Below are 18813 nucleotides of genomic sequence, written 5' to 3'. Positions count from 1 at the left end.
TTGTTTAGCCTGGAAAAGAGATGGTTAAGAGATGATGTGAGAGCCCTGTCAAAATATTTGAAGTATCTGTGTCACACTGAGGATGGAAGAAGCTTGTTTTGTCCTATGCCTTACGACAGTGGCACACAACCTGCTGAGGAGGTCAGAGATATTCTTAATTCCACAATGGGGTACCAGACAGCTGACAATGCCACATGAGGGCCAAGTATCCATTGGTCAAGATCCATGTTATAAATGACCACTACCGCCTCCCCTCCCCACATTTGTCAAAATCTGCAGAGAAAGAAGGGCTGTAGGTTATAAAGTATGCATGGCCCCAGAGTGGAGAATCAGTCGAGAATGTAAAAAAGCAAAACAAACCATCTTTAATATCTCTGAAAGCCTTGAGAAATACAGATGAAAGAAAGTCCGTTCCCTGGTTTCTTTGTCCAGAGGAACACAGACACTGCTGGGGCACTTTTGGCCAAAGGCAGGATCCTCAGAAGTTTTCAAGCAGCTCCACGATCCGCTTCTGCTCGCTCTCCTGGAATTCGAGGTTCTTCCCGTCCCCAATGTTCTCAGCATACTCTGCAGGAAAAGAAGCGGCAGGCTGGAGTTAGCAGAGCAAACAAGGGGAAGCTCCCAGTGTGCTGAAAATTCTCATGTGATGGAAAGAGAAAAGGAGAAGTCATGCAACAGGAAGGCATTTTGCCTTTTGAGCACCAAAACTGTGGCTCTTGCATGTGGATGAAAGACAACCTTTGGAAAACTGACCCAGCCCACTCTTCCTCCCCAAAACCAGAATGTCAGCTGATACCTGGCACCATACCTGGGAGTATCTCACTGGGCAGACACAATGTGGCACCTGGGCCCAGCACCGCTAGCAAAATTTTCATTTTGGAAAAGAAGGGTGCATTGAGACACGCACTGAGAAAGAGACCTCCCCAAAGAGAAGGTATTTTTACCATACATCAAAGGAATCACAGACAGAATAGGGAAACTGGTGAGGAATCACAACCTCCAAGTGGTTTACAAACCGACTGAGACAATCCAGCAAATGCTGCGCTCAGCGAAGGACAGGAGAGACCCTCTCATGGCTGCAGAAATTGACTGCATACGGTGCAGCTGTGGACAAAGGACCACCAAACGCAGTGTTCAAACATGAATCAAGGAACACAATAGACACTGCAGACTGGGTCAGCCAGAAAAATCATCCGTAGCAGAACACGTTACAAACCATCCATGACATAAAATGCTGTTAGAAAACCCTGAAATTCATCATGCCGATAACTATCAGGTCAGAATGCATAGGAAAGCCACTGAAATCACAAACATAAAGATAGTTTCAACAGGAAAGATGAAACCCTTAAAGTATACAAGGTTTGGCTACCAGTCCTGAAAAACACTAAAACCAAGACCCAGCAAATGCAAATGAACACCAGCCAGGGAGAGGGGCTTTCCCAGCAGACAATGGATCTCTAATTAAACAGACACAAATCCTCTTTGCATATCCTCTAACCTTGAGGCTTTGCCATTCAACAACAGAACAATACCCAGATTAACATGGCAATCACTCCTCCCAACCCAGGGTCACACAGTGTATATATATATACACACACACACACACACACACACACACCCCACTCTCTTCCATGTCAGCGTTCTCTGAAGATACCAGCCACAGATGCTGGAGAAACGTCAGAAACAAACTCTTCTAGAACATGGCCACTCAACCCAAAAAATCCACAAAAAACTATGGATGCCAGCCATGAAAGCCTTCGACTTTACATGAGAAAGAGATTGATTGCACATGTCCTGAAGCCAAATGGTCCACTCAGCACAACATAAATGTTTTCCCCTTAAGTGCAGAGATTCCTGCAAAAGTTTGTTGGGGTTTTTAGAGGCCAGAGATGATGGCTGGAGCCACACACACCAGCAGAGAGGCTGCGTCCTGGTTGTGTAAATGGGCCTCTTGGCCACTTACCAATCTGCTACAACTTTACTCACTTAGCTGTGTATTTTGTAGAAGAAATCACCCTCAGGTGACATTGTTCATAATCCAGCAGTGGGGTTGTGTGGTGTACATCAGTGCGTACAAACTTACGTATTGGTGGTACTACATAATAATTGCATTGAATGGTACTGTTGTGCTAGCCAACGTTCATCTTCATGTGAGCAATGACACTGCATCTGCAACCCCATTCCACAACCTGGGACTGATACTATATTATCCAAAATGCTTGGAACTAGAAGTGTTTTGATTTTGGGGGATTTTGGAATATTTCCATTTGCTCATACATATATAATGAATTATCTTGGAGATGGGACCTGGGTCTAAACATGCATTCATAGTTCATACACACCTTATTTATCCAGCTTGGAGATAATTTTAAACACAGTTTTAAAAATGATTTTGTTCATAAAACGAAGTTTATGTATATGAACCATCAGAAAGCAGAGGTGTCACTAATTCAGCGACCCATGAACAAAGTTTTTGGGTTTTGGAATATTTTGGACTTCCGGATAAAGGGAAAGGAATGTTCTACCATCAGACAAAACAGTCCAACCACTTCCATAGAGGAACTTAATCCAAGAGGACTCTCCCCCTTTGATGGAGATCTTTAAATAGAGGTTGGATGCCCGCCTCTTAGGGAGGCTATAGCTGTGCATTTCTTGCATGGCAGGGAGTTGGAGTAGATAGTCTTTGGGTTGATTCCAACTCTACACAGTCAGCCCTCTGTATTTACAGATTCTTCATCCACAGATTCAACTATCCACAAAATATTCCTCAAAAACAAAAGTTCCAAAAAGCAAACCTTGATTTTGTCATTTTATATAAGATACATCATTTTACAACCCTATGGTATACCATAGGACTTGAGCATCTGTGGATTTTAGTATCCACAGGGGGTCCTGGAACCAAATGCCAACAGATACCAAGAGCCTGTTGTAACTGATTCTATGATTTACTTATTTTCTTTTATTTTAAGATTCTCTAGCAAATCCGAAAGGGCAGAGAAAGGGACGCATTGACTCCATGTGTGGGAACGGCGGAGAGAGAAGAAATGCCGTCATCTATCCCCATTCCCTCCTGCGCCATCATCATTATCATTTTTATTTATATCCATCCTTTCCCCCAGTCTGGGACTCAAGGTGGATACAGCTAAAAATATCCACATTGTACAAAACCTAAAACATAGTTAAATGAACAACAGAATTAAAAGCAGTTAAAAATATCATTGTCAGGTAGACTCATGAGAAAGTCTGCTTTAGTCTCAGCCCCCTCTAACCGCACATGTGAGCATTAAGCATCCTCCAGTATCTCCAGAACAGGGCAGAAAAGGGTCTCAGGGGTTTGGGTAGAGGGTTGCCTTTGTGGACCAGGGAACCCCCATCCCCATCTCAAAGCAGCCCCTCCAAAGCCCCCAGCCCCTTCAGCTGGCAGAGGTGAGCCTTAAGGAGCCCAGGCGACCCTCCTTCCCCACTTGAAACAAATGGAGAGCCCAACTCCCTCCCTTGCATCTGAAGCCATTCTCCACCCTCCCCAGGGACCCATCAACTGTCAGGCTGCCAGAGAAACAGGGAAAATATGTAGGCCATAAAAATCAAGCTCAGAAACAGGCTTCCAATTAGCATGCAAAAAAGCAGGTGGCAGACGGGGGTCGGACGGAGAGGGAGGGGAACCAGGCTGGAACCCTGCATGCAAAGGGGTGGCAGGGGGAGAAAAGCAAACAAGGAGGCCTGTAAGCCCCACCTGAACCCCTGAGAAGAGGGAATGGGGTTGAGGTGCTACCTGGTCTCTCCCTCCCTCTGCCCCATAGTTCATCTGTCCCCCTCTGTGAAGTCTACCTGGGTATGTTTAGCCTAGAGAAGACAAGGTTAAGAGATGATATGATAGCCCTGTTTAAATATTGGAAGGAGTGTCCTACTGAGGATGGAGCAAGCTTGTTTTCTGCTGCTCCAGAGAACAGGACCCAGAACAATGGATGCAAGCTCCAGGAAAAGAGATCTCACCTTAACATTAGGAAGAACTTCCTGACAGTAAGGGCTGTTCAACAGTGGAGCACACTCCTTCCCCTGAGATTTTGGTGAAGTCTCCTTCTTTGGAGGTCTTTAAACGGAGGCTGGATGGCCATCTGTCAATGGGGATGCTTTGACTGAGAATTCCTGCATGGCAGAAAGGGGGTGGACTGGATGGCCCTTGGAGTCTCTTCCGACTCTATGATTCCACCAGTCAAAATAGCTAGAGTGAAAGGCCAGGTGACTTGTAGGACCCCAATAGGTTGAAAGGTCACAGAATCCCAAAAAAGGAAGCCAAGAATCAGGCCCTCCATGGGTTTGGGATGTCTGGATGAGTGACGTTCTGCCTACAAAGGGGATTGTAGCCTTGCACAGGACAGGTATGGGTTGGATTCCAAAGGAACTGCCTTTGTTTCTAAGATGGGAGGAAGAAGGTCATTGCCTTGCCTCAGTTTTGTGTCCCAAACACTTCATGGATAGTAAAGGTCTTGTGGCCTTGTCCTGCATCAAACACTCCTTTGCCACCACCTTGAACTCAGTGTAAGCATTCCAAGAAAGATGCAACCCTGTCACTCCATCATCCCATTTCTTCCCCCAAAATGCCTTTTAACTTTTGCCACCACCTTAGAATCATAGAGTTGGAAGAAACCTCAAGCACTGTCCAGTCCCACCCTCTTCAGCCATGCAGAAACTCACAATCAAAGCATCCCCAACAGATGGCCATCCAGCCTCTGCTTAAAGACCTCCAGGGAAAGAGACTCCACCGCTCTCCACATTTTGGGATACAAACACTTAAATTCAGTGTTTGTATCCCAAGAAAGATGCAGCCCTGCCACTCTCCAACTTCACAATTCTTATCTAAAAATGACTCTTAACATCCATGTCCGATGCATTCCTCCACAGCAGGGGTTTGACTAGATAATAGCCCTTGCAGCCCCTTCCAAGTCTAAGATTCGAGGGCTGCATCTACACTACAGAAATAACAAACTACAAATTCCAAAATTCCATAGCATGCAGCTATGGCAGTTTAAACTGGTGTCAACCTGGATTATTTCTGCAGCGCAGATGCAGCCTATGATTCTAAGAAGCCTGTAAGCTGCAAAACCTTGTGAAAGGTACTTTGCACTTTTTGGTTGGCCTAATAAAGGTCATCACTGCAATGTGGAGATTTTTTTGGGGGGGGGGGTTGCTGTATTTTTCTGCCCAGCCAACATGGCTACCTCTGGATATATATCAGAGGGAAGGGGGACAGTTCATATTTGGAAGCTTTTCAAAAAAGGTTGGATGGCCATCTGTTGGGAGTGCTTTAGTTGTGTCTTCCTGCAGGGCAGAAAGGGGTTAGACTAATGGCCTTGGGGTCCTTTTCAATTCTAGGACTCTATGACCACAGGATTCTATGATAACCAGCAGGACTTAGAGATGCCAAATGAATGGGAAGAGAGGCTGGCTTTCTCCCAGGCCCATACATTCAGGGCCAAAAGGTTTGCCACAGAGGCCTTTGGGGGTCTGAGCCCTTGGAGGACGCCATTTCCCACTCCTGGCCCAGAAGGCTCACCTTTGATGATGTGCCGAACTATTTTGATGGAGCTTCCCCGCATGTTCAGTATCTGATGGACTCTCTGGCGAATCTGGTTGGAAAAACAACATCAACAATGACACAGAAAAAGAGAGGCAGTGGAAAAAACCATACATGTTCATTCAAGTGGAAAGAGAAAAGGGGGAAACCGGCACAGAAATCTTTCAGCTGCTTGGAATTTTTATGGATGAACTAAACCTTACAGGAGACTGTCTGCACAAGGCTCCAAAAACAGTTGGAGAGGCTCACTAAAGGGAGGAGGATTTAAAGAAAACACAGCTTTCAGGTATGATTTTGCTAACTGTACCAAACAAGGAAAGGCAGCTGGCAGTAGCTGCCAACTGTGGGAAATCTACAGAGCTCTCTAAGCCCATGTGGAGCAATGCCCCTGGCAAAGAAAAGCAGCAAGCGGTGAAGCGAGAGGATGCCTGGAATGGCAACTGGGCTCAGCCCTCCTGTTTCTGCCTGCACAGACCTACAAAAGACCTTTGCTTGGTGTCAGAGAGCTACATGTCTCATGGTGATGGTGATGCTGGAGAAGGAAAGTGATGGAAAGTGGTGATGGTGGAAAAAGGAAGAGTGGGGTATGGATCCATCACCACAACGGCTGCCTTCTGCATCCAGGTTACAAGGTCAGATTAAAGTGATCATTGGGGCCCTGGAGCCATTCCCCAATCTCTGGAAATTTTGCCTCAAATGATAACATCCCCACTATATGATAACCAGTGTGGTGTAGTGGTTTGAGTGTTGGACTATGGCTCTGGAGACCAGGGTTCAATTCCTAGCTCAGCCATGAAACCACTGGGTGACCTTAGTCATAAGTCACAGGCTCTCAGCCTCTGAGGAAGACAATGGCAAACCTCCTCTCAACAAATGTTGCCAAGAGTACCCAATGATAGGTTTGCCTTGGGGTCACCGTAAGTCAGAAATGATTTGAAGGCTCATAACAACAACAACAACAACCAAACAACACCCCCTCACCCCGCCAACTGTCACTGGATAGACTCAATCAAGAGAGATGGGTAGACTCCTTCAAGAAGCCACAATGGCTGCTCTGGACTTGCAAGACCTGAACAGGGCTGTTGGTAACAGGATGGCCTGGAGGTCTCCCCTTCAAAGTTGACTTGATTACATTTAACAACAACAACAACAACAACAACAACAACAATAACGGTCATCCAAATCAGAGGCCCCTGCTTCACTTTGCTTTTACTTCCATCACTCTCTGTTGTTGTTGTTGTAATTTGCTAACAAGTCATCTTATGCTGAGCCTCTGAAGGAGAGGCCTCCAAATGCAAACGCAGGACAGCCGTGGCATCCTTGGCTGAATCAATCCATCTGTTATCACTCTGTCCACCTGGCATTTCCAGTCCACATTCTATGAAGGAAAAATTCAGCAAAATTGTGTGAAGGGAGGTAGGCTAACAAAACTATTAACGCTGAGCTACAGAATCAGGACTCCTAGCAGAAGTCCAAAGTCCAAAGACAGGGCATGGCTGTGGAACAAGCCAGGAGACCCCACGGAAAGAAAGCCTGATGGAGCAAGTTGGCCAAGTTGTCCTTACCTGTGGGATGCTGGCATTGCAGATTTCCGCTGTGATGTAGCAGATGAGCTGGAGGACAAAGAGACCGGCGTCCAGCCGGCGGAGGTAGAACTCGTCTTCCATGTCATCGTCGATGATCTCCCCACGGCCGACCACGTCCTGGAGGGAAGTAAGCAGGCGGTCAAATGGGCTGGAAAAAGATGGCACCTGGCCTGAGAATCCGCTCCCTTGGCTGAAGACTCTTTTCATGAATGCTCAGAGCACTTGGCAACCTGGAGGACTCTTGGGAGAAGGAGATTGTTCCGTCTCAACAAGACACAGGAAACAACCTCCTCCTCCTTGGCCAGTTGGTTAGCAGCAAGAGGGGTTAAGCCATTGCAACTGAACATAATGATGAAAGAGCTGGATAGAAGGGGGCAAAGCCTCACTCCTGTTTTCTTCTGGGGTGACAATTCGGTGGGGGGAGAATTCAATCCATTTTCGAACTGGAGGGAACTCTCCTTCCCCTGCTGAGCTTTTCCCCTGCTGAGCTTGGGATCTGTTCCAGAGGACTTTCTTCTAGCTCTATGAATAAGCCACCAAGTTACTCATAGGGAGTAACATGGTGCAGATCTCAAGTTTGAGGAAAAGCTCACTGGGGAAGGAAGCCACAGCAGGACACGGGTGCAAATGGGCCTCATGACCACTGAAGGACATGGCCCCTGTGCCTTTGGCCAATGGGAGGTGGTCCCTCTTGATAGAGAAGGTGGTGGCAGCAGCACCATTTGGGAAATATGTTGGTACTCTTTGCCTCTGGGCGCTAAGCACTGTCCTGGGGGTGCAAGACAAAAATCCATTCATTCATTCATTCATTTAAATATTTATCTGTTGTTAGCGGCTGTCAAATCAACTCTGACTTATGGGAACTCTATGAACAAGAGACCTTCAAGGCAAGCCTCTGCTCAGGTCTTGCAAACTCAGGCCATCAGTTGTGGCTTCATGCCCTGTATCTGAAGATTTCAAGACAATATAAAACCCACTTGAGACAATAAATAGCAACATTAATTTTTAAAGAATGAAATATATATCCAATCATTCATCACTTCACACCAGTTAAAACAATTTACAGTAACAATGTGTTTAGCAGGGGCTGCTATGAGGCCAGAGGCCTGAAACGGAGTCCTGGTTCTGTTTTTCTCCAGGAGGGAGGGCAAAAGAGGGAATGGAAGGGCACAGTGTCTATCTAAGTGGCCCAAGTGCCCCAGTGGGACATCTGCCACTCTTCCTTCTTTGCAAACTGAATTGACTATCCTCTGCCCTGCCACACCTGGTCCCCTGCTGGCAGTATCTCATGCCACATCTGACCTTTCGCTATCCTCACTCTGGAATTTTGTTTTGCCAACTCTAGGAGAGCTCCCTGCCGCTTGACGCGATTTATGGCACAGTGTCCCGGCAGGTGGGCACACTCCGCTGGAGCAATATCTTTTTTCATTAGAGAATGCATGCAAACAAGCCTGCCTTGCCACGGACTGCTTCCTGGCTCCCTTGCACAATACCAGCCAGAGGCAGGGTCCTAAAAGGCAGCTTGCTAGCTAGGAATGAAGGGGTACAGCCACTTCTCCAAGGGTGGGTCTACACCAGCCTAAATAGTCCAGGACCCAAAGCTGCCCCAATCCCCCCCCCCCCCCATTCCCTTTGCATTCTGTAGCAATGCTGGTTGGCTGTTTACACAGCATCCCGCTGAGCATTGGCGCTAGTGCAAGTCATTTCCTATGAGGTCAAAAACGAGGCACCCAGCACATGACTGGATGCTGCATGGTGACCTCAGAGGGAATGACTTGTGCCAGTGGCAGCACCGGGCAGCACAGTAGGATGCATGTGTAAACAGCTGCCCAGCATCGCTGTAGAGCGCTCTGGAAAATCCAGAACAAAGCTAAGTCTTTAAAATGAATTCCCCATCACCATGTATGGATGCGAGAGCTGGACAGTGAAGAAAGCAGATAAAAAGAAAATCAATTCATTTGAGATATGATGCTGGAAGAGTGCTGAGGATACTATGGATGGCCAAGAAGACAAACAAATGGGTCCTTGAACAACAGATCAAGCCTTGTCTCTGCTTGGAAGCCAAGACTGCTAAATTGAGGCTGCTGTACTTTGTCCACATCATAAGGAAAACTGAATAATTAGGAAAGACAATAATGCCAGGAAAGGTGGAAAGAAGTAGAGAGAGAGGAAGACCATATGCCAGATGGCTAGATGCAGTCAGGAAGAACATGATCCTGGGGCCACAGGACCTGAGCAGAGAGGCTGAGGACAGGGCATCTTGAAGATGTCTCATCCATAGGATCGCTATGAGTCGAGGATGACTCAAAGGCAGTTAACAACAACAAGGCAGGGGTGGCCTGTATTTGATGTGGAACTGGTCTCATGCTGTGTTGAGTTGGGGCTTTGGCCCTGCATCGTGAAGGCAAGTTGCAGCAAGGGTGAGGAGAAACCGGTCCATAGGGCCCATGTAGACATACCCCTAGTCACAAGGCAACATATCCGTTCTCTATACCGGAACATTCAGAGCCATGCAACTCTCCGCCAAGTCTATAGCTCTGAGCATTCCCAGGACAGACAGCAGAAACAGGAGGGCTCTCCAGCTGGCTGAGACCTGAGCTTTCTTTCCCTAGTATCCTAAAGTAAGGAAGGAGCTGAAGGGCCAAGGCATGGTCAGTGCTGGAACCCACTGTGCAAACATTCACCCTGTTGGGAGATTGCAACCTTTGCATGCCTAAACTCTCTGCACATTCTCCCTCTAGGAGTAAAGGCATGCTTATGGCAAACCTCCTGTCTGTCTGTTTCTTTACACACAACAAACACAGATACAAACAAGACACAGACACACTTTTCCCGAGTCACATAGGCATTTCTTTTGTTCTCTCTCCTGGCCCATCTAGATGCTCATCTCTCCTTCTCCCTGACTACTATGAAATTAGGATGCTATTCTGAAGAGGTACTCCATTTCTTCCTCCTAATATGTTTATTTTCTTCTTGTCTCACCTATCAAGTAGCTGAAGCTGTGTATATGGTTATGCACAAGCGAGTTGTGAATAAAATGACTTTTCATACCTTTTAAGGAAGAATTAGTTTAATTTGTTTTATTCAGCTAGATGCACCTGTGGGGAAGGTGGCTGGTCTTGCTTTTCTAGGTTTCTGCCTTAGCACAGTTTTAAACTCTGATAGAGGGTTTCACCAATTCTTGATTTTTAACTAAACCCAACACATCCAATCTCTGTTAAAAAGGGCTCATCGATGGAGAGTCCTCCACTTCTGCACACATCCAGGCCACCTATGCATCTCTGTGCCACCTTCAGAACATCAGTGATGGTGCTGATACTTCAAGGAAGAGGGGAGTATTTTTCATAATTCTTTTGAAGTGCCCAATCTCTCTGAAAGCCCATCTCCCCCGATATGAGCCTGCCTGGCTTTTACGATCCTTGCAGGGATGGCGAGGGCTTCCTCTTGGTCCCACCATTGATAGTCATGTTTGGTAAAGAGAAGAAATGAGAAGATTCCTAGGCTGTTGAAATCCATCCCACTGGAGAACATGCTGGTTCCTCCTTCTTCTGCCGGTGGGCAAAGACCTTTGTGTCATGGCCAGCCAAGATCAGCTCTTGGAGGATAAACAATAATAATAAATAAAAATTTTATTTATATACCGCCCTTCTGTATAACCAGGACGGTGTACAACATCACAAAATACATGGATTACAAATACAATAAAAACAAATGCATTAAGAACAATTCTGGCCAGCTTGCCAGGATGAGGAGGAGGATGAGCCTCCTCCAGAGCAAGGGCTGATTGAGGCAACGCCAGGTGCTGATCCTGCTCTGCCAGGTCCCAGCTGTGCTCTTCCAGCCCCAGAGGAGGAGGTTCAACCAGGTCCTAGTGCTGAAGAGAGGCCTCCTATGGTACCACAGCCTAGTGGTGACTCTGGAGACGAAGCTTGTCTGCAGGTGCCTTCTTACCAAGAGAGAAGGGCTGAGAGTGCTTGCAGGCGCAGATCAAAGAGGATTGCCGAGAGGCAATTAGCCAACCAGCCTCAGGTGGCACGAGGGAGAGTTTCCATTACTTAAGTGGGAGAGAGACTATTGCTGGTTGCTAGAGTTTATTGCATGATCCCTTGGTGTGATTGCTGCTGGCACTAGCTCCTCGCATCTTGATTCCTTGTTACCTTGACCTCGGACCGGACCTTCGTTATCTCCTGGCTGTTTTGACCTCGGACTGTTTGACCAACGTTGTTTCTCGGTATCCTGACTTCAGCTTGACTCTCGGAATGTTCGGACTTCTAGAATCCTGACCTCGGCTTCTATTCTCGGACTGCTCTCAGTTTGCTTCCTTGCAAAGTCTGCTTTACTTTCACTGGGCTGAAGGTACTGTTATCAGCACTTGTCAGTGTTTGCTGGCAGCATTCCCAGACACTTTGTATTTGGACAGGATTTTGGCTATTAACTGACAGCTTATGGAGGGTCTTTCCAATATAGGTGGACTGTAACACTTTTAGCCATATTGCCATGTATTAAATGCTTTAAAAACTATTTTAAATTATTTCTGCCTTTAATAGCAGGGTATAAATACCATAAAATAAACAAATAAATAAATAAATATTCAGTTAGAATCATAGAGTCACAGAGTTGGAAGAGACCCCCAAGGGCCATCCAGTCAAACCTCCTTCTGTCGTGCTGGAAGACACCATCAAAGCCCTCCCTATGACAAACAGCCATCCAACCTGCAAAGAAAGAGACTCCAACACCTTCAAGGTAGCATCTTCCGTTGTCGAACAGCTCTTACTCTGAACTATTCAGAACTTTTTTTTCAGCTGTATTTTATGTTGTGAACTACCACTGGGTTCCAGACTGGGAGAAAGATGGGATCCAAAATCAAATAAATAAAAATAAATTGATGATATTTCCTAGTTTTCCAATCTGAACCTTCCCTCCTCCCTTCTGTTTCTTTCCAGTTACGAAGCCTGGACATGCTAGAGTACCAGTCCAGCTTGCTGGAGGCCCCCACCCTCCAAAGCAAAGGAATTGCAATGCAGTCTAAAATTGCCCATGATTTCTGCCCATTTGCCTTGACAGCCACCTGATTTTTAAAAAAGAAATATCAGGATGGCATGGCTTTTCAGAGCCCATCATAAACTCTGGCAGGTCCGTCTGAAAGGTTGAGCACATGATGTCCAGAGAGTGAACTGATCTGGAGTCAAGATTGGCCAATTTGTGCAGGAGAGCAAATGGGGAGGGATCCCTTCCCAAATATGTGCTGCAGGAGCAGCAGGACACAGATTTCAAAGCTCCGGCCAAGGAATTAGGCAGAAAACATTCACCAAATGCAGTGCATACTGGGATGAGCAATGCCACTGGGCCTTTTTCAAGGACCTGTTGACAGGCACACCCTTTTGGATTCCCTCCCAAGTGTAAATCTGTTTGCTGTGCAATAACTAAATGGTGACACAGGCTATTCCCCCCTCCCTTCTCTTCCTCTCAAGCCCGTCAAGATGCCATCCTGCAAATGAGTGCTCAGGTGCCATTCCTTATCTGCGGCGAGATGCCCCATGCTGATGGGAGAAGACAGCTCGAAGATGGGCTCCCGTGAAGCTCCTCTCAAGCTAATGAGGACCGACTGGCAGGGAGGGAAGAATGGCAAAACGACACCTCTTGCCAACAGAGCTGCGGAGTATTCCTGCCCCTGGACCTGAGCGAGGCTTGGGTTTCCCTCACTCTCGGTCAGTCCCAGCTGGAAAAGAGGATACTGGGCTCCTTGAGTTCAAGGAAGAAGAGTGACTATATATACTGAAGGTTGCAGGGGACTTCTTCCCCTATTTTCCATAGCTAAAGAAAAGCGGCTCCGCTTTGTCCCAGTTGGGATCAGCACCAATTGTCCTGTGGTTCACCTTTTTGTGGGTAGGATGTACAGTTGCTACCTGTATGTATGTGTGTGCATGCAAAATGTATGCACTCCTAGATCCGTTTCCCCCCAAACCTCCAGGATTTTTCTAGATGCTGGACTACAGCTCCCATCTGGAGCTGAAGGCCACTCGCAGGCTGGTCCTGAGTAGACCACAAGCTAAACATGAGTCAAAAGTAGTATGCAAAGGGATCTTGTAGCACCTTTGAGACCCATTGAAAGAAAGAAGCTGGTAGCATGAGCTTTCGTAGACCTGGATCTACTTCCTCAGATGTAAGGAGGAAGTAGACTCAAGTCCATGACAGCTCACGTTACCAACTTCTACCTTTCAATTAGTCTCAAGGTGCTACAAGATCCCTTCGCACACTGATTTTCCAGACTAACATGGCTATGTCTTTGAATTTTACCCAGTCAAAAGTACTCAGGCAGTACTCAAAACAGCTAAAGCAATTCTAGGCTGCATCAACAGCACTACAGTGTCCAGAGCAAGTAAAATCCGAGTGCCACTCTGTTCTGCTTTGGTCAGACCTCATCTGAAATACTGCATCCAGTTCTGGGCAGCATAGTTTAAGAAGGATGTATCCAGAGGAGAGTGACTAAAATGGTGAAAGGTCTGCAAACTAAGCCCTATGAGGAAAGATGACTTGGATAGGTTTAGCTTGGGGAAGAGAGGTGATATGATAGCCATCTTTAAAGACCAGAAGGCCTGTCATATAGACTAGGACATGAACAATAGATCCATGTTACAAGAAAAGAAAATTCAACTAAACCTTAGGAAGAACTTCCTGATGGCAAGAACTGTCTGACAGTGGAAGAGATCTTCTCAGGGGTTGTTGGACTTTCCAGCTATGGATGTCTTTGAACAGAGACTAGTTGGCCATCTTTCAGGAGTATTTCAGTTGTGGATGCCTGCATGGTAGGAGAGTGGACCAGTTGCCCACTGAAATCCTTGTGAATTTTAGAGGAGCAGCAATTCACCTTTTAAATAGCTTGCAGCCAAGCTCCACAAGACTGCCCAGCTTAATATTAAAAACACTGTTTTTCAAAACTAGAGACTTTCTGGACACGTCTCAATATTCATGTAGCATTTCCTTATATGTTTGGCAGCCCAGAAGATGCTGGGGCATAAAAACTCTGCACCCAAACTTGGCTTAAAAGCTGGCTTGAGGAGTGGAAACAGGAAGGAGTAGGGGTTCTTCAAGAAGGCAATTATAAACCTGACAGTAGTGCCACAAAACCCCGATCCAGACGCAAGGCACAGGGAAGGTCCCTCGCATTCGGGAGCCTCCTTGGTGAAGGCTGGGACAGAGAGTGCCATGGACGCTTGGGCTGAGACACTACATTTGGGCTGCATAAAGTGAATTCCGCACTGGCTAAGTAATGCATTAACTGTGCTACTCAACTCTTGTTTTGAATGTCAACACTGAGTAACTCAACAAAGACATTAAGTGTGCAACTGAATGTGTGTGCAATGTGCACTGCATGTTCATTCTTAATGTGTATTGCACACCCATGTTCAAGTGCTCCTCAGCATGCATAGCTCTGCTTCCCCAACTTCCAACTGGACACTCAGGCCCTGCATCGTAGAAAAAACTCCAGTTGTCTCTGTAAGGGAATTTAGGCAGAAAGAACAGACCAACGGGATGCCAGCCCCTAGCTATGTCACTCGTTGTCCATGCAAACAGGCAGATCCTCCTGCCTTCCAGAGAAACTGACATGAATGCCAGAGAAGCTCATGTAGCATTTGCAGCTGGACCTTAGCTCCTTGCTGCATTATCTCCTGCACACCACACATTTTCTCCCTCCATCAGGGGCTAGATAGCAAAGGGGATATAGGGCTGCACTCTCAGGTAGCCACGGAAGTTACAGGCTGTGGCATGAAAAAGACCAGAGTCCAGCACTGAAGGTCTGAGCAACTGAGAAAGCCCACTCGGCCTGGGAGGTCTTTCTGAAGGACCTGCGTTCCTCACACTCTGCATTAACCCCTGTCATTATCTTCTGTTCTCAATGCAATTCCACGCAGCTCAAGCCATTTCCGGCCGTGCTGAAATGCCAGGTTAATTTCAAATCTCCGTTTAGGCTATCAAAACCTACGGAGGCAGCTCCCCTTCCAGGATCCCCATTTCTCCCTTTCAAAGATGGAATGACTTAACCGTGGCACAATTAGCATCTAATTTGTAAGTCATTACGGCGCAAAGTATCCGGTGAGAACGTTTTATTGAATAAACCTGCTGAGCATAATTTTCCCTCACAGAACTGAGAACAAATGCACAGAGCCATTTCCCACCTCAGTCTCCCCTTTTGCAGAAATTGCGGCCAGAGCCCTGCAATTACACCTTGCGAGTTAAGAGACGAGGGGGCTGGCTACCTTTTCCCAAAGAAAGGATGAAAACAGACGGAGAGAAGATGAGCCTTTTACCCACAAGACCCTACACAGAGATCCTACCGGGGGGAGAACAAAATGGACCTAGAATCCTAGAGATGGAAGAGACCCCAAGGGCTACCCAGTTCAACCCTCAGCCATGCAGGAATACACAGCTAAAGCCCTCACTATACAGCATCTGCTTAAAACCCCAAAGGAGGAGACTCCACCAGCCTCCCAGGCAGTGTATTCCACTCTCAAAGCAGCTCTAACCTAATGTTTAAGCAGAATCTCTCTTCTTGGAATTTGAGTACTTTATCTCTGGAGCATTTGTCGCTGCTATTTCCATAGACTCATAGAATCTCAGAACCAGAAGGGCCCATGAAGGCCATCCAGTATAATGCTGGATAGGTTCCAGGGTCCCCATTGCTTTCAAGTCCATGGGAAAGCATTTTACAGTCCATTCAACTGCTGTTGTTATGGGCCTTCCAGTTATCTGTGTCTTATAGCAATTATAAGGTGAAATTATCATGAGGTTTTCTTGGCAGAAATTGTTCAGAGGGGGTTTGCTTTGCCTTCCTCTGAGGCTGAGAGAGTGGGACTTGCCTAATGCTACCCACTGGGCTTCCTTGGCTGAGTAGGGATTCAAACCCTGGTCTCCAGAGTCATAGTCCAATGCTCAAACCACTACAACACAGTTGCTCTCTCATTCAACCCCAATGAAGCAAAAGGTGAACCTCAGTACATTCAACTCAACTAAAATTGGCAGCACAACAGCAGTCCATCTGAAGAAATGGGCATCCTCATATGCTGGAGGAAGATGATAGCATCTGGATGCCAACAAGCCTCTTTTGCACTGTTTAACATTTTATTCTTCCTTGTGTCCCACCATTCCACAAGAACTACAGCTGAAGATGCCAGTAATGCCTCACTAAAGGCAACAGGACAATAGAGGCATCAATATTATCATTAAAAAACAGTGAGGCAACTCCATCTCACCTCCTATTAAAAAAAAGCAAGAATCAATAAATATCAAAACAGTTTAGAAGGTCACTTTGAAGAGATGTGCATCCACACCTTTCCTAGGAGCAGGCAGAGGAGGAAATAATCCAACTTGGGGGGGGGGGTATTATTAGCCAAGAGTGAGGCAAGAGAAACTCTTCTGCACACTTGCCAGATAGACCTCCATCTTGCCCGGGCTCCATTGCAGCCCATTAGTGAGAACTGGCATCTGGCCTCAGGTGACAGGCAGCAACAGAGACGGGTGTCATCAGCAAAGGGGTCAGACTCCATTCCAAACACTAAAAAGACCTCTCCCAGCAACTTGACACATATTCAACATAAGGGGAGGGCAGGACAAAGATATGGGGACCACCACACAAAAGGCCACTTGGACACCTGTCAGGAAGAACTGGAACTATGGCACCAGTCCTCCCCTCCCTCAATATTTGATCCAGCTGAGCAGTCTAAGTAACACGGTACTGGAGATACCTGCCTTCCAGTCCTATCTTGCACCAGGGAGTAACAAGGTGGACAACTCGCCCTTCCCTCCAGCCACAAGGAGTGACCTTTTACTAAGCCCAACAGGAAGGGTCCAGCAAGAAAGGTTTGGTCTTCCTCACATGAAGCTAGGAGCACTGCCTGATCAGACCACTGCCTTCCTAGCCCTGCCTCGTGTTTCCCACACTAACCAGGCATTTCCAGGAAGCCCACAAGCAAGACGCAATGGCCAGAACCTTGCTGTGGACTGACAACAGCCTAATCTTCAATTATGTGCCATGGGATCTCCTGTATCTCCTTGTGCAATGCTTCTGGTCTGAGTGAGGCAGGACAGCCAGACTGACCTCTGATCGGCAGTGCCAATCCCTCTCATTTCTGGCTAAGAGGATGTTGCAACGACCATGGAAGAAGGAGTAGATTCAACTCCCTGGACCACCAGCATAAATATGGCATATTATTACTCCTCCCAGAGCCTCTCCAGAGCAGTTCCTGCTACAGAGAGGAGGAGGAGAGAGGTAGCTGGGCAGCCATTTTGAGTGGTGACTGTTTAATTTTTTTTTAAACTCTAGGGAGAGTGTGCTTGTTGCAGACGGGGTGGAGCTTCAGTGAGTCACATCCACCTGGAATATTGTGTCCAGTTCTGGGCATCACAATTAAAAAAAGAACATTGAGAAACTGGAGCATGTCCAGAGGAGAGCGACTAAAATGGTGAAAGGTCTGGAAATCATGCCCTATGAAGAACGACTCAGGGAGCTGGGGATGTTTAGCCTGGAGAAGAGAAGATTAAGAGGTGATATGACAGAGCCCTGTTTAAATATTTGAAAGGATGTCATATTGAGGAGGGAGCAAGCTTGTTTTCTGCTGCTCCAGAGAACAGGACCCGGAACAATGGATGCAAGCTACAGGAAAAGAGATTCCAGCTCAACATTAGGAAGAACTTCCTGAGAGTAAGGGCTGTTTGACAGTGGAACACACTCCTTCCTCGGAGTGTAGTGGAGTCTCCTTCCTTGGAGGTCTTTAAGCAGAGGCTGGATGGCCATCTGTCGGGAATGCTTTGATTTGGATTTCCTGCATGGCAGAATGGGGTTGGACTGGATCAGGGCCCTTGGGGGTCTCTTCCAACTCTATGATTCTATGTTCTATGATGCTTTACCCTCTGTTAGCAGTTGAACAGGATATGGATCAATGAGAAGAGTAAACCTCTCCTGCTATTGCTCTCTGTGAATGGTATTCTGCAGTTTTCTGCCTCTGATTCTGGAGGTAACACAGAGATGTTATAACTAGCAAGCCAGTAATGAAGAGCAGAGGAGGAGGTTGTGTGTCTGTGTGTGTGTGTGTGTGAGAGAGAGAGAGTATGAGAGAAAAGTGGAATGGAGTGGAAGGGGAGCAAAGAACACTTACATGCTTCTCGCCTTCTATCTTCTTATCAGCCACCTGCACTGCGTCCAAATACTTGAAATATAACTCCATCAGTCTATCAACCTGCAGGAAAGGTATGGAGGGAGAGGGAGAAAGGAGAGAGCCCTGAGCATGTAGGAAACAAAGGACATCTGCCTTTGCCTGGCCATGGCTTTATCTCCTCAAGAGCCAGAAGAAGCGACCACAAAGCAAGTGACACACCTCCATCTGGGAGAACTGGCTTTGCCTTCCATCTGCTGGGACCTTGGGACTCAGAAAACACATAGCCTTGAAGCAAAGCCCTTCTTGATTTTCTGTCTCAAGAATCTGGGGCATGAAGATCCAGGGGCTGAAGAGCACATCCATGCTCTGAAGCTGCAAACCTCTCCTGCCTATTCAACCCATTTCCCTAAAAGTGTCTACCTTCTTTGCTACCTATTCCTGTTCACTATTTTCTTAAAATGGCTGCGCTTCCTTCTCTTGAGAGTCCACCAAAGAAGAG

At 46.8% G+C, this 18813-nt stretch overlaps 1 protein-coding gene across 1 annotated transcript in view; it reads right to left on the bottom strand.

The window, feature by feature from the left end:
* Positions 1-342: 342 nt before the first annotated feature.
* CTNNBL1 (catenin beta like 1) overlaps positions 343-18813 on the bottom strand; it is a 155363-nt gene continuing 136892 nt past the window's right edge. The window contains exons 13-16 of the mRNA XM_042462623.1: positions 18315-18395; positions 7141-7278; positions 5555-5627; positions 343-567 (exon numbers count right to left, since the gene is read on the bottom strand). Coding sequence (XP_042318557.1) covers positions 479-567; positions 5555-5627; positions 7141-7278; positions 18315-18395 — 381 coding nt within the window. The 3' untranslated portion in view covers positions 343-478. The remainder of the gene's footprint in view (positions 568-5554; positions 5628-7140; positions 7279-18314; positions 18396-18813) is intronic.

The sequence above is a fragment of the Sceloporus undulatus genome, chromosome 4 (assembly GCF_019175285.1).
Source record: "Sceloporus undulatus isolate JIND9_A2432 ecotype Alabama chromosome 4, SceUnd_v1.1, whole genome shotgun sequence".
Lineage (NCBI taxonomy): Eukaryota > Metazoa > Chordata > Lepidosauria > Squamata > Phrynosomatidae > Sceloporus > Sceloporus undulatus.
Note: the sequence above shows the minus strand (reverse complement) of the source record. Positions and strands in the feature narration are given on the sequence as shown.